Below are 17,056 nucleotides of genomic sequence, written 5' to 3'. Positions count from 1 at the left end.
ATTCGGGCTATGGGCCCATTGGTTGAAATTGATGTAATTCCCGAAATATTTCCATCCATCGTTATGAGGTTAAGGTCTGTAAAACGTTTTAACAAAAAGAGAATATATATATGTTCTTGAATTTCCTGCTCTTTTTTCTTTCTGACTACTCTCATCCCTGCAAAAAAATAATTCTAAAATTAAACTGAAAGAATAAAATTTAATAAATGCCTAATTCCCATTTAAATTTTTGACTGTAACAAACATAAAGTATTTAACAAGAAAGCAAAAATAAACTTTCAGAAACTTAAACTCTTTCAATAATAACACTATTTAACTAATTAAGAACTGCAAAACATGGTTCATCTATTTTATTAAATTTGCTAATTTTGTTTAACATCAGAAATGGCAAGTTTCTTCCACAGTGGAAGAAACCATTAAAACAATCACTCTGGAAGAAATAGATTACCAACTCCAGCGCAAGAAGCTCTTTTTCAATAAGAAATATTAAATAATTAAAGAGTTGTTTTAAACAGTTTAAAATTACTATCTAGTTTAAATAGTATTAATTTTTAAGCTGTTTGAATGTATCATTTTTAAATAAGTAAAAACTAAAAAGCAGAAAAGTTCTAAAATTTTTTGTGCGAGTTTTTAAAACAATTAAGTTAATTAGTTTAATGTTAATGCTAATGTTAAAATCATAAAATTAAAAACATGTACAAACTACATAAAAAAAATGATGTACTTCCACTCAAAAAAATTAGTATTCTAATTCACTATCATGGCATTTTGATTAAGTCCCATTTGGAGTTCTTTGTAAAATTCATAAAATTACAACAGTTTGATAAGCAATAGTTCATATTTGCAGTTATATTTCATGTTCTTTTATCAAATATCTTGTAATATGTAAAAATGCCTTGAATTAATTATAATGAAGGAAATAAAAAAAGAAGATAAAACTAACTAAATATTTACGGTGGTTGTATTTAAAGAATAAATAAAAATAAATTATGTACAGGTTTATTATTATATTAAGAAATATTTCATTGTTGATACATTTGTGTCTTAAAATATTTTCTAAAAACATAAAATTTTTTCCAGATGTTTAATGTTGCAATGAAAAAAGCTTATGAATCTGCTGTAAGTACATTTTTTTAATAAATTTTTTCATTTTCAAACTTTTTTATTGATTTGCTGTTTAGTAAATGAACTATTTACTTCTTTAGAAGCATGACTAAATTAACTGTCAAAGTTGTCTTTTGAATGTTTAACCCTTTGCTTACTGCCGGTACAGGACATGTATCAGTCAAAAAGACTAATTTCATTGTTTTGCAAGATCAGCATTTGTACCAGTAATTCTCATCTTGCCATGTTCATTAACAGTTATCAAACTTGTTTCAAGCTGTTGGTTCTATTGTTGAAAAAGGACTGAACCTGTGCTTACTTTTTATTCGAAGCAATATTCTATTCTAAGCAGTATTAAATATTTGTTTGACAATTTAAAGTTAAATTGATATTTTGTACCTATAAGATAGATAAAATATTTCATGAAGTGAGCTTTTAAGTACTTTTTAGTATTGCAAAACTCAGTAGTTTGCTATTTCTCAATACTTTTTATATTTTATATGTTAGTATTAATAATTGAGAAATGTTATTAAAAACTAAATGATATCAAAATTTTATTTTTATAAAAATGTTATGGTCTAAAAATGTTTTGACCCTGCTTACAATTGTTCAGTTTTGGCTTTTTTTTAAAAAAAAGCCTAGCTACATAACCGTATTGCACTTTTTTGAAGAACCATTAGTGTATACTAATTGTTTATTAAAAACATTATTTTATTTATTATTATTTTTTTATTGCTGTTTTGTCTAAAATTTTGTTTTTGCTGGGATAGCATTTTTCTATGCTCCTAACGAGTTCTTAGATTTCTAAATGGTTTATACTAATACATTAACTGTCACAAATGATACAGAAAACCTGATCAAATGATGTATTGAGATACATATCTTGCATTAGCATATATTGTAAATAATAGAACTTAGTGATATTCAGTAAAAACTTAAAATTTTGTTTTAAAAATTCATTTTTAAACTATTTAAATTTTTCTGTCTGGTTATAAAATAGGCTGTTTTTTCAGAAATTTTTTTTATTATGTTTTAGAAAAGGTGAAATTTTGTATTACGTTGTTGTATTTATTGCAGAAAATTGTTGCTTTTCTTTCTTTAATTTACTAAAAACATATTCTTTGCTGTTTTTAGTGTCTTTATCTTAATTATTTTTTTATTAATATTCTTGATAACTATTGTGAATCACAATGAAATTATTCATGTATCAATAATTTTATGTACAGTGCGCAAAATAAACAACCGACCACCCTGAATAACTTTTGATCTAATGGTTAGATCTTCACGCTCTAGGACTCAATCTTAATGGCTCGAGGGGGTGACCTCAAAAATGCTATTTAATTTATCAGTACAGATGATATTTTAAGTTATAAAATTTGTTTATCCAAATTCCATGCAAAAAATATTTATTATTTTTTATAATTTTATTTAAGAAGATCAAAAGAATTTTGAATTGTAAGGTTTAAAATTTTTTGCATCATACCAAAGACAGTAATTTTACATGGCAAAATACAAAATTTGAGCGAAATTGGTAGAAATGTTCCTGAGAGATTGAATTTCAAAACAGTCAGATACTTAAAATTTGATTTCTCAGGAGCTATTTGACTAGTTTTCTTCAAATTTTGTATTTTGCCACATGGAATTACATTCTTCAAAATGATACGAGAAATTGTATACCTTACAATTCAATTTTTTTTTTTACCGTTCTTATATAAGATAAAAAATAAAAAATATTTGCTATAAGTTATTTTTTGCATGGAATCTTTGGATAAACGAAATTTATAATTGTGTGTAAAAAATTTTCAATTTATTTAAAAAGTTCTTGAGATATTGTAAAACATGCAAAAAGTAAAATTAAGATTAAGTTGGCTGGAAAAAATTCCTCTCCCAAATTTTACTATTTAAGCTTCCATACTTTCTTTGATCACCTTTTGCCCATTCCACCACCCTTCTGATTTTGACTCAAGGAGAAATCCCTTCTCACAGACAAAAGGAAAATGATAGAGTAGATTAGAAAGAAGAATGTTTATTATTTTTATTTTTCAGAATGCTTATTTTTATTTTAGAGCCTTAATGTAAAAATTGATGGTACTATGACAACAAAATAACCTTTTGATGTTCTTGCACTTAGAAACAAAATTGGCTTAATGATCTGGTTATATTCTTGATGTTACACCAGAGCTACACTAAGATTTTATTAATGATGATCTAAACAAAATTCTGGTGTATATTCATACTACACTACCACAATTACAAATTAAACTCTCTCAATATGCTATCGAGTTGTTTGAAAGTTTATTGTTTCAGTTAAAGTTTATCTGAATTCTAAATTAAAGCAAATCTGAAAATTTTTTTTTTGCCTTTAATATTAGAAAACATTTACTAACAATTCTTTTTTCTTTTATAGCTTGATGTCTGCAAGGATCACATTGAGGGTGGGGAAGTTGCAAACACTGATTTGAACATTTTTCTTGAAGAAATTATTAGTTCTTGTGATGATTACTTTTTATTTTTCTTAAAATCTATTATGACTGATTCACTTGCTTGTGATAGTTTGTTCAAAGCAGTTGTAAAACATCTGAAGAGAAATATGTCATTATTTAACAGATTTCATCCATTTTTGTCACTAATTGTGTTCTCAAATTACCCGAGAAGTAATTGTTTAATGTTATGCAAGTTTTTAAAACTTTGCAAGGTAATATTTTCTGTAACCTTAGATTGTAGTTACTCTTTACCATATTTGGAAAACCTGAAAAATTTCTTAATGTTTACTATGGTTGAAGTGTATCACAATAATGACGTAAACCGAATAACCTATATGCTTCGAAGAAAAGCAGCCAAGTTTTATTGTAAAATAATTTCAAAGTATTTTCCTAAAGAGAAACAAAATGTTATTTCGTACTTGAAAAAAATTTTACTGAATAAAAGAAGCAAATTTTGCGCTCTGTTTGGAGCTTTGTGCGCCATTCGGGCTATGGGCCCATTGGTTGAAATTGATGTAATTCCCGAAATATTTCCATCCATCGTTATGAGGTTAAGGTCTGTAAAACGTTTTAACAAAAAGAGATTTAAAATCTTCCCAGTAAAAGAATGCAAAATAGTTAATAGTTTTGAATTATTTTCACCCACTCCATCGGAACTCAGTTCTGAAGTAAAAGTTATTCATTCTGAAACTAAAGTTATTCATTTTACTCTATCTGAATCTATTACTGAAAGAAAAACTCCCCCCTATTCTCAACTAATACCTGAAATTCAATCTGCTCCTAATTTTGAAAATATGCCGAAAATTGGTTGTAGACCTTCAACTTCAAAAGAAGCCAACACATTAGACTCAATTGAAGATATGGAAATTGATTGTATACCTTCAACTTCAAAAGAAGCCGACACATTTGGCTCAATTGAAGATATTATGGAAATTTATTGTAGACCTTCAACTTCAAAAGAAGCCAACACATTAAACTTAATTGAAAATATGGAAATTGATTGTATACCTTCAACTTCAAAAGAAGCCAACACATTAAACTCAATTGAAAATATGGAAATTGATTGTATACCTTCAACTTCAAAAGAAGCCGACACATTTGGCTCAATTGTAGATATTAGGGGAATTTATTGTCAACCTTCAACTTCAAAACAAGCAGACACATTAGGCTCAAGAAGAGGAAAGCACAGAAGAAGAAGAAGAACATTCCATTCAGAACCAGGAGTACAGGAGCTTACATTATATAAACAAATACCTCAATCATGCAATGCTACTCAAGATAAAAGTGAAATATCTAAAAAGAGGTTTGATACTATAATACCATCTGAAAATAAATTTGCTTCTTTAATAAAACAAGAATTACTCAATGCCTGTGCTGCGCTTACTCATAAATATGTAAAGAATCTAGTATCTGTGAAAGAAAGAAGAGCTTTGCCTTTTACCTGCAATTCAGTTTCTTCTGATGCTGTTAAAATGTTTTTAGATTATTTTGGCCAGGAATTGAGGGATCTTATTCCCTCTAAGTATGCTTTTAAAACTTTTCCTCAGCATAGTGATGTATTTATAAAAAAAATGATGATTGATTTAAAGTGCAGAGAAAATTTAAGGTTTTTGATTTATTAATGTAAAAATATAAGAAAAATAATTAAAATTCATCAGTTTACTCATATTACGCTTAACATCCGTAATCCATTCATGAAACACATTGATAATGATAATGTTTGTTATATTTCAAGATTCCGAGCCATGTACAGTGCGCCAAAAAAAGAACCACCCTGAATAACTTTGATTTAATGATCCGATTGTCAGGCTCTAGGAATCATTCTTAATGGCTCGAGAAGATGACCTCAAATATAATTATATTCGCTATTTTAAGTTACAAAATCAGACACAAAATAATATCATCGGTATAATCAGAATAAATGTACCTTTTTTTGGACGAATTCGGATTTCTTACCCCTTAAATATAAGAGGTAGCCGCAATCTGGGAAATATTATCCCAATAGAATGTTCAAGAAATAGCTCCAAAGTTTAGACCTCTTAGTGTTCATTATACTTTTTGCGTGTTTGCTATATCTCGAGAACTTTTTAAGCAATTTGAAAATTTTTTGCACAATAGAAATTTGTGTATCCCAAGAATTTTTTGCAAAAAATAACTTTTAGTAAATATTCATTATATTTTTATTATTTTATTTAATAATGGCAAAAAAAATTGAAATTATCTCTTCTTAAACGAATTTCATAATTTTCTGTAAAACTTTTTCAATTTGTTTAAAATATTCTCAAGATATAGCGAAATACGCATAAAGTAAAATTAACATTAAGGGGTCCAAACTTTGGAGCGCTCTTCTGATCAAACTACCTGTACCATATTTCCCAGAATGCAGCTACCCCCTATATTTTGGGGGTCAGAAATCCAAAAATCTGACAAAAAAAGGTATGTTTGTTCAGAGAAAGTGCGTTTTTGTGCTTGATTTCATAACTTAAAATATCGTCTTCACTTATTAATTTTTATATTTGAGGTCACCCCCTCGAGAATATGACGATCTGATCATTAGATCAAAAGTTATTCTGAGTGGTCTGTTTTTTTCTGCTCACTGTACAAAGGTTTGTTATTACAAGTTACTTCAAATTGTAAAAAATAAAAGGGTTTTGATTCTATATTTTGTTTGTTTTCAATATGAAAAGTGAAGTTAGTTGTCATAAAGTTAATTTCTCATATTCCATATATTTGCTTATAAGTCTGCAAGTATATAGTTTGTCTATAGAAAGAACTCCTTGTCTCTACTCCTAAGATAAGCTGTTACTATCGAAACGAGAAATACTGCATTTCTAAGAGGGGGACTTCCCTTTGTCTCTCTTGACTCCGTTTCTCTAGCAGACTCGGGCCAAAACTAATCTAAAATATTTTCTTAACACCTTTACTTGAAATTGTTAAACTTTGTAACTATAATCACCGACACAGTTCCAGATTAATGGTAAGAGAGTTCTTTCCATGGACAAACTATATGGGCCTTGATCATGTAATTCACTAGATATGAATAAATGTTATGTTTGAATGTGTTATATTTGAATTTATGAATATTGTTTTCATTACCTAGGTTAATGTAGTGTCACAATTATTGACTGCAGTTTTTTAATTTTTGCAGTCTTTCACTCTTCTATTGTGTTCTAATTAAAAGTGCTATTAAATTTAATATTAAGGTATTGACTTGTTTTAAGTTCTATTATATGTTCATATGAATTTATAAAAAATCATACTCATTAAATTGTTTTAGAATTTTTTACTACTAGTTGATTTCAGTAGTCACAAAAATATTCTAAGTGGGAAAGTATGCGAATAAAAAGTTATTTAACTATTAATTCTGTTACTCAAGGATTTTATGATCTATTAGCTTACATTTTATTTTTTCTTTAATTTTTCAAATGTTTTGGTATGAAAATTAAATATTCGCATGTTTTATAAGAGGATTTGTGATTGCAAAAGCTAGGAAAGTTTTTATGAGCAACAATTATTACAGTTCCATAAATACAGATATTTAGTTCATTTTAGATTTTTAGTTGTGAATATAGTTGTGTGATTCAAGAGGGTAAGGTTACACAAGCTTTCAATTCAAAGTGTACCCAGCAAAAATAACTCTTAAAATTTGAAAAAAAAAAGGAAATTATTAAAATCAGATTAGTTTAATATTAATTACTAATTGATTTTATTTTTTGAAACTTCTACAAATAAAATTATTTGTATTTGTTTAAAAAAATGTTCTACTGTCCAAGCGTTACGTGGAAAAAAATATTAAGTACAATAGAGCACTTTTTCCAGTAGCAAATCAAATAAATTGTCTAACTTATAGGTTTTCTCAAAAACTATATGTTTTTTCTGTCATCATCTTCAAAACAAATTTTTATGAAAAAATAAGCACTCATTCTCAGGATACCACCTGTTGAAGTTTTGAGAGTGAGAGCTAAATTTTAAGTGCTCAAAACATGTCCATTTTTCCCCGCTTAAAAAAAGTTAGGACTTGTAAACCTCTTTGTTATTGAGATTATTAATTTTAACTGATTAACTATAGTTTATATGAGTGGCTGTAAACAATTTGTGTAAAAGTTTTCGTTAATTACTGACATCAACGTCAGATTTGCCAAGATCCAGGGCAAGCAAAATGCCAGGATGCAACAAGAGTTCGTTAATGCAGTCAATGAGAAAATTAGACTAATGACATCTATGTAGTATTTTATTAGACATGAGCAAAGGAGTGGTGCAATCACTTTCTGCCCTAGAAGATTTTACTACTTGATAAGTGTAAGAACTTTAACGATGTAAAAAGAAATAAATAAAAAGTACGAGTAACAAGAAGAAATTTGAAAGAAAAAAATAATAATAAATAAATAAACTAGTTTACAAAAAACTGAACAGTAAAAAATAATGTAAAATGGGTTGAAGAAAAATCAACGTTTTGTTTTAAATTAAGAAGACACTATAGTGCAGGAGAAACTTTTCGTGGCAAATTCTGCTTCACTTCCATTGATATTTTAAAGTAAAAAAAAGCGAGGTCAGGTAAACGACGAATCTTTAAATGCTGAAGAAGTATTTCAAAATGAAAACAAATTACTTCTTCTATATGTTATCATTTTTTATTTTTTAGCATTTGAAACTACATTGTTTATTTTAGGTTTATTTGAACTCCCTTTTTTATATACTTAAAATTGTTTATGTTAGTGAAGGGTTTCTGTCGCTGTGTAGTTTTTTTTAAAATTATTTTTTTAAGAAATGAATTATTTGAGTTTTATTGATGCTCATTAATTTATTTCTTTTGCTCTAAGCCCGGTTTTAAGTCTGCTACTAACTGTTTCATACATTAATGATCAGAAGGCGAGCTACTAAATCTCCGAAGTAAAATGCACAAAATTAAAAAATATCTAACGTTCATACATACAAATTTTGATAATTATCGATCTTTCGAGGATTGATGAACGATAGTGACCGAATATAATTAGCATTAAGTTTATCAGACATTCTAACAAGACGGAAAAAGCAAGCAAAGCAGATCTTGAAGCTATATTTGAAATGAACTGAATGTAAGCAATTCCAGAGATTAGCGAGCAAAACCAAGCAGATTACGGCGAGCCCCTAGTTAGAGAAATAAAGATATGGAATAAATACATATTTCATTTTTTTGAAGTTAATTATTTCATATTATACTTTTTTGGAAATTATCATATTAGTATTAAAGAGGTTTTCATCATTTTTTTTTATTCAAGTATGCTTTTGCAAACTATGCAAATTTTAATTATTTCTTTAATTGAGGCAAATTTTTATTGTTTTTTCATCAATTAATACAAATATTTGACTTACTTTAAAATGAAAAATATTGTGCTTTTGTGATGCATGCGAAAGTCATTGGGCATTTGCGAGTAGAGAAGAATGGGGGAGGGGGGTTAGACCTAATGTCACTTTGATGAATTTCAACAATCACATGTCCATGTTTCGGTAAATGTCCGAAATATATGATAGATGTGATTTGATATTAATTTGCTAATGTCACGTGCCCGGTATTTTTTACACATTTTTAAGGTCAAGTGTGCCTCTTCCCGGTTAATATTAACCAATGTATTAATATTAAATCAGCTATAACAAATACTTAGGATATTAACCAAAGCGATTATGTGATTATTGGCTTTTACCAGTGCAAGTTGTAATTTTTCAGATTTCAGTCATTCACGGAAATAAATATAAAAAACCTACGTAAATATTTATAAAGAAAAGCAGTTAATCGTTTCAAATGTAAAAAAATAACTAAACAAGCATATTCTTAATGCAATTTTTTTCTTTTGTTTCAGAAACAGATAGTTGCAATCATTTAAATATATGAATAATAAATTTGTTTCTATAATGGATTTTTTTTATTGCAGATTAAATATTCTTCTTAAACTAATATTATCTAATGACCTTTGTATTAGAAAGTTTTCTTCGTCATTTTATCTTCATATTGTTTAAAGTATAAGTTTATTCAAATTTTTCATAGTAAATAATATTTCTAGGACAAATAATCGTTATTTTCTATTGTTTGTTAAAAAGAATTCTATCTGCATGCAATAAAAGTATTACGTTCAAAGTTTTTAATTATTGTAGGTAAATGTCATTATAGCAAGGTAAATATAATAATCATCCAAAAGAACTGATGGTAGAAATTCTCTCAGAATGACCAAGACAATTATTTTTACCGGTTAAATAATAGTTTGATTTTCAGCTACTTATTTATCCTACAATAATTTGAATGTTGACACATTCTCAGTTATTTATTAATGTAACTTTGTTAATGTTTTACAATTTGATAAAATGTTATGTAAATATTTCATTTTTGAATTAAAACAAAATCGTTGAAATTTTTGATTAACAAATTTAAATTCTAACTTTGTAAATATAAACTAAGAACAAAAATCGGACCAATTTACAGAATAAATCAATTTATTGTTATAAATATTGCAGATATATAAATGAGCAGATTGATTTAATTCAAATGAATCTAAAGAAATGAATATGTTTGAAATGTTCTTAATATCCGATTTATTCAAAGAAAGATAAATAAAATTATAAAATGTTGATAAAATTTATTGCGAATAAATGGCAAAGCGGATGATTAGACGAGTATTTTCTGTAAAAATACTTAATTAAATGAAATAGTTTTATTTTTAAAAAGAGCTTTTATGGGGCCGTTCAAAAAGTACGTACACAAAAATGGAGAAATTTTAAACCCCTCCCCCCCTTCGTACATTACCGTACATAAGGTCTTACTCCCCCCCCTTGGAGTACGTACATTTTATTAGTCTACCCCCCTTTTTCATAAAAATTAAAATAATTATGTTTTAAATAAAATTAAATATTTACTTAAGGAGTGTGTAGGATAAAGTCAAATTTAAATTTGGTGTATGTTTATAAAGTACGTACTTTGTATAATACCTCCCCCCCTCCCCATCGTACAAAACCGTACAAAATAGCGAATCCCCTCCCCCCCCTTCGGGATGTACGTACTTTTTGAACGGCCCCTATGCTAAAATAAAATTCTGAATTGTAAGTGTAAAATGTTACATAGAATAATACGAAGATGAGAGTGCTTTTATAGTATCTAAATACGAGGAAATTCTAAACAGAATTACCAAACAGTTGTAGTTCATTTACGTCGCACTAAAGCTGCACAATGGGCTATTGGAGACGGTCTGGGAAACATCCCTGAGGATGATCCGAAGACATGTCACAATTTTGATCCTCTGCAGAGGGGATGGCACCACCGCTTCGGTAGCCCGACAACCTGTACACGAGGTCGAGCTCTTTACGGTAGAACAGTTTAACGAAGACCAATACCGCACACCCTCGGTCCCTACGCAAACTGATCCAAGTGGTCACCCACCCGCACACTGACCGCAACCAGTGATGCTTGACTTTGGTGATCGGCTGGGAACCGTGTCTTAGCGATCGAATGCGGGACGAGTTACCAAACAGAATTTTTTTTTTTTAGAAACATAGTTTTAAATTCTTTATAAGGTTAATGTATCCACAGTCTTTAGAAATTGGAGATAAATCTTTGAGGCAATTTAAGACTAAACAGGACAAGGAATTTGCTCTGGGGATAGAAAAATTTTAAAATGTTATAAGGAGACAAAAAAGTCGGAGGCAATAGATAAGATAGGGGGTAATTATAAGAAGCTGAGAATATATTTCCCAAGCGCGGGATGGCTCTATGAGTTGTAGAAGCATGAATATTAATACAGATAGGGATGTGTTTTATTGCTTTTTTGACTGAAAAGTAACAGAAAGGAAGTGGCAAGAATTATAAGTTTTCATTTTGCACTTAAAATTTTGTAAAAAATTGTTGAATTTAGAAAAAAAAATTTTGTAAAAAAAATCATCAATAATAAACGAAAAAACATGTAATTACCATGCGTTTTAACTCCCTTATCTACGTTTTTGTAATAATCGCAATCCTGAAAATATGGTCCCATGGTTATAGAAGGGATCATTTTCTAATTTATTGAAACAGTTTATTTGCTTAAAATTTACATTACAAATATGAATTACTCAAGATTCTTTTCCAACAAGTTTTTAAAACTCAAGTAAGACATGAGTAAAAAGAGTGGTACAATCACCTTCTACCACAGAAAATGATACTCTTTTTTCGGGGTACGAACAGCCTGATGTGATTTTTATCTGTTATTTCTTTTAATGATTGTTGCAATACAGAAAATAATGAATACGGTATCAATTTACTATTTCAATTTTTATCCCCTTACCTTTTTCGCTTTATAATTTATTTAAATTGTGACTATAATTCTCAAGTAACACAGAATTTTTTTCCTTTTTCATACAGTTTTCTATAAGTCTAGTTGCAAAATTTTGCACAAATAATCAAATGGTGGTAAATGTAAGGTTAATACAAGTAAGTTTTTCGCATAGACTTTGAAAAGATGTCTTAAGTTGCCTCTTTTAAAAGTTAATAAGCAAAATTTTTACTGGTATGTATCATTTACATTGTGAGAGGCTACTGACATATTGCATAATTTAGTTTTGTTCCAAACAATGTTTGCAATTTTATTGATTTTTTTGATAAGAGATAATGCATGAAAAATAATATAGGGTTTCCTATACAAGCGGATGTAAGCTGAAAAACATAAGCGATTTCAAAGATGAAGAGTTTGAAAAATTATACTATGTTGCAGTCAGGTGCGTTGACAGTAGTCTTGAAAATCCTTAAGGCCTGTTTACATGGTCCAAGTTCTTGAATTCGAGAAATTGGATGATTCGTCGACACTAACCAAGTTCTTGAATGTCACTGATTGGTCGAAGAAAAAAGTTACGCCTGCACATTGTTCATATTCAACATTATAAAATAATACTTACGTAAGTTTAAAACTAATAAATAAATTCAAATAAAATCATAATAACACAAATAAACCTTAGTAAATGTGAAAACAGACTATAAAATGACATTATCTGGTGCCTGCTTGTTGACGTCACAAAACCTAAGACGGTGATTGGTTAAGGGAGAAAAACTTGAATGGGAAGTAGAGCATGTTCTACTATCGTCCAAGGACTTGGACCAAGTTCTTGGATGATCGTTTATACGATCCAAGCTCAAAGCAAAACAAGTTTCCATCAATTTCAATCACTCTTCGACCAAGAACTTGGATCGTCTAAGCAGGCCTTAAAACTTGAGAAATTATGGAATATGAATATCAGTTTTACATTAGCAATAAAATTGACTGAAGCATTAAATTTTGCACTGAAGCCAAGAAAAGAAAAGAGTGGCGCTTCTTTAAGATATTTATTGAATAGTTCTTCAGACAATTTTTGGCAGCAACAAAGTTTTTACTCATATACACTGCTCAAAGCAGTTATAGGATATTGAGGTTGGGGGTTGATCTTGAAACCTGGAGAATTGTTCGAATGATTGATACATTATCATAAGACGTAGTAGGCTATCTGAAATAAAAATGAAATTTGTTTGGCAGAAAAAAATGCGTTTTATTGAGCATTTGGGTACAAAAGGAAAGAAACACAAATTATACATAAGAGATAAAGAAGGTGGTTTCTTGAAAGGAGAATCCTTTTTAGCTGGGGGTATGATTTTCCCAGACGATCAGCAACGTTGAACGAGTCAATGAGGTTATTAATGATGGGCTGGGGTATTCTGTCTCAATCCTTCAGAAGAGTTCTTTCCAGTTCTTGGAGAGCTGGTGGGAGTGGTAGGCGTCCAGAAATTCGTCTGCTTAGAATGTCGCAAACATGCTTGATTTTGTTTATCTCCAGAAAACACGCTGGCCAATCCATTCACATGATTTCTTCGTCTAAGAGGAAATCATTACCAACTTAGCACGATTTGGCTTGTAATTATCGTCCTTTATCATGGAGTCATCTCCAATTGTTGCAGCGTAAGGGACTACAATAGGTCTCAGGAACATATCCCTACATCAGAGCACCATGTCGAATGATATGTAGATGCCAGCATAGACCATTACTCTACCACCTCCAAATCTTACACTTTCGTGCACGAACGTTGGATTGTTTCTAGAGCCACGTTCTCTTCAGATGAAAATACGCCTATTATCAGGATGAGCAGATAATCTGGACTCGTCAGAGAAAAGAATATTACGCTATTCATTTCTCCTCCAGTTCACATGCTCTGTTGCACACTCCCTGCGGGCGCTATGGTGCCGTGCTGTTAACGTGACACACACCATTGGTTGGCGATCGTACAGATCTACAGCGTGAAAGTAGTTTCGAAACTGTAGTGCCAGTAGCCGAGTGAAGGCGTTGTTGAAGAAGAGTGGCATTCATATTTCGGTGTCTTCGAGCCGTTAGTGTTAAACAACGGTCTTTATTGGACGTTGTTGCACACCTACACCCTAGCACTTATCTTCGGCCTGCATTTCCAGTATCCAAAAAGTGATTTCAGATTCAGGGAATCACACTTTGTGAAACCTCAATGGCTTCTGCTACTTCAGCTTGTGTTTGCCTCCCCCCTTTAACCGGCCAACAATTCTCCTAGCTTCTAATTCGGTTGAATGACTTCATTGAGACATTGCACTCATCGAAATAACGCGCTTATTGAATGTTGATCATTTTTTATCCGCTTTGTCTCACATTAAGTTTAAAACCAAATCAAATTCGCTGGTGCTAAAGCGTCGTCATGAACGTCAAACTCAAAATTTGTATACTGCGAAGTTCGAAAGTAAGAAAAATTTGCATTGGTGACTTCTATACCTTTATTTTATACAAGACTTACAATATCACCTTTAATTTATACAAGATTTACAATATCCTTGAATTGTTTTGAGCTTTCCATATTTAAAGCGGTCCCACAGTGGACTGATTTTTTTAAATTTCATATTATAACCGTCGTTGAACAGCCGACCCAATTTTTGATTTTACGATTTCTAATGTTCAATTCCGTACCTTTGTAATTTTGAACCCAATCCGGAAGACAAGGAAACTCCTGGATCAAGTATTGGGAGAAATGTTGCCTTCGCGGTGGACTTTTTTGATGGAACTAACCCGCATTTGCGTTACAAGGAGAGGAAAACCACGAGAACCTCCCACGGTTAGTCAGACGGTAAAGGGATTCTAACCCATGATCCGTCTGCCACTGAGGATAATTCACGTCAACACTGTGGTCAGTGCAAGCCGGATGCGGATTCGTATCGACCAGCTATCGCTGGATTCGAACCCGGTTCACCTCATTGGAAGGCGAACGCTCTATCCCCTGAGCCATCGCGTCTCACAGTGAACTGATTGTATAGACATGGTTCCCAGTAGAACACTGAAGTCTAGCATCACTGGCTGCGGTCAGTAAGCGGGTGGGTGAAAAATTTGATCAGCCTACGTAGGGACCGAGGTTGGGCGGTATTGGTCCTCGTTAAACTGTTCGACCGTAAAGTGCTCGACTTCCGCGCAGGTTCTCGGGCTGCCAAAGCAGGGGAGCCATCCCTTCTTCAAAGGATCAAAATTGCGATGACATATCGTAGGATCATCCTCAAGGATGTTTTCCAGACCCGCGCCAGTAGCCCACTGTGCAGCTCCAGTGCGACGCAAATAAAAGTATCTACCTGTCTACCATGTTTAAAGCGATATAACTCAATTTTGCCAGCACTTAGCTCGTTTTATATTTATATATATATTCAATGGCATTAAATTTATTAAATAAAGAGTAAAATGATGAAGCTTACTCTCAATGTTCTAACAATCTCCTGATAAATTGGTAGATAATAAAGGTATGCACTGTTCACGTAATTATGAAACATGTTTACTTTTAAATGAAATTATGGAGAGAGAAAAAAATCTTTTCTGCATTGAGTTGAATTTTTTCCAGCCTGATGTGTATATTTTAAATATTAAGTTGATAAAAGAAATTTTTTTACTACGTTTTCTAGAAAAATATGAAAATAAGGAAAAAGATTAACACCACAATTTTTTTTTAAAAAAAAGAAATATTACATTATTACGTGTTGATATTATTGACCCTCTGGAACAGTGATTCCCAAAGTGGTTCATATCGACCCCCAGATTTCGACGACAACTTGCAAGGGGTCCATGAAATGAAAATGAGGGTCAACGTTAGTGGATCTCACATGAGCAGGTCCTGACTTTTAATTTTGGCATTTCATGAATGGAATAATCAACATACACTAATAGTACCTATTTGCTTACATTATACAACCTTATAATATAAAGACATAGAAGGGGTGATCAAATGAAAAGGTATGAAACGACACGGTGGGTACAAATGTAGACTTTATTCAAAATATACAGCATAGGCCAGAGCACAATGATCCTACTGATGAATAAGCTGCAGGATTCCTTGTTCCCAGAATTCCTGTGGCCGTGACGAGACTCAGTCCTTCACAGCGTCCTTGAGTACCACGTCCGAGTTAAAGCGCTTCCCTTTCAGGTGTTTCTTCAATAGACCAAACACATGGAAATCGCAGGGCGACATGTCCGGACTGTAGGGCGGATGGTCCAACGTCTCCCACTTGAACTTGGCCAGTTCCATGTGTGTGACTCTGGAGACGTGCGGACGCACGTTATCATGCAGCAGAACCACACCCTCCTTGAGCAGCCCCGGTCTTTTGTTCTTGATGGACCTGCGTAGGCGTCGGAGTGTCTCACAGTACGCATTGTAGTTAATGGTTTTTCTGTACTCGAGGAATTCCACAAGTAGCGGGCCTTGAACATCGAAAAAGACGGTGAGCAACACCTTGTCTGCTGACTGCACGGCTTTGAACTTTTTAGGGGGAGGTGAGGACGCATGCTTCCACTGCATGCTGTTCCGCTTTCTCTCTGGCAAGTAGTGATGGCACCAGGTCTCATCACCTGTGACGATCAGCTCCATGAAAGCGGGGTCTTCTTGATACCGAAACAGATGTTGCAGTGCTAGCCCCATACGCAATTCCTTGTGCTGGTCGGTGAGCTGCTTCGGAACCCAAGCGGCACACACCTTCCGATATCGCAACCTGTCGTGAACAATTGTCCACACGGTTCCATAGCTGACATCCACCTTCACCGCCAACATTCGCAGTGTGAGACGCCGATCACTTCTCACTAGGTCGTCCACCTTGTTGATGAGATCGCTCGTGATGACAGTGTTTGCCTGGCCTGGTCTCGGGTCATCACCCACACTCTCACGTCCTGCACGAAAACGGGCACTCCATTTTCTGACAGACTTGTTAGAGACATATTTCCCCCCGTAAACTGTCACCATAAATAGCTGCCGGTTTCTCACCTTCCGCTGTTAGAAATCGGATTACACCTCGCTGCTCCTCAATCGTCGAATTTTGCAATGCGAGAGCTATCCTGTTCTCAATCGGACTGCCTCATCATTTGGACGCCGCTTTTGATATGAGCCTCTACTCTCTCCTGCGCATGCGGGCGCCCCTGTCAGAGACTCCAATCGCATCCCGAGATGTCTCGCTACGTTCTCC

General features: G+C 32.2%; 2 protein-coding genes across 16 annotated transcripts in view; one reads left to right on the top strand and one right to left on the bottom strand.

Moving 5' to 3' along the window:
* The window catches only part of LOC107443630 (dentin sialophosphoprotein), a 137,090-nt gene extending 130,438 nt beyond the window's left edge, over positions 1-6,652 (top strand). For all 15 annotated transcript variants that reach the window (XM_071188400.1, XM_071188404.1, XM_071188405.1 and 12 more), the window contains 2 exons: positions 1,081-1,119; positions 3,512-6,652. In XM_071188400.1, the coding sequence (XP_071044501.1) occupies positions 1,081-1,119; positions 3,512-5,209 (1,737 nt within the window). In that variant the 3' untranslated portion in view covers positions 5,210-6,652. The remainder of the gene's footprint in view (positions 1-1,080; positions 1,120-3,511) is intronic.
* A 9,317-nt stretch (positions 6,653-15,969) lies between these two features.
* On the bottom strand, positions 15,970-16,836 carry LOC107443631 (histone-lysine N-methyltransferase SETMAR-like). Its single transcript, XM_016057568.2, has one exon. It carries the CDS (start codon positions 16,834-16,836, stop codon positions 15,970-15,972), a length of 867 nt encoding a protein of 288 aa, XP_015913054.2.
* Between the last annotated feature and the right edge of the window lie 220 nt (positions 16,837-17,056).

The sequence above is a fragment of the Parasteatoda tepidariorum genome, chromosome X2, assembly GCF_043381705.1.
Source record: "Parasteatoda tepidariorum isolate YZ-2023 chromosome X2, CAS_Ptep_4.0, whole genome shotgun sequence".
Lineage (NCBI taxonomy): Eukaryota > Metazoa > Arthropoda > Arachnida > Araneae > Theridiidae > Parasteatoda > Parasteatoda tepidariorum.
This window is presented reverse-complemented; position numbering and strand designations above follow the sequence as displayed.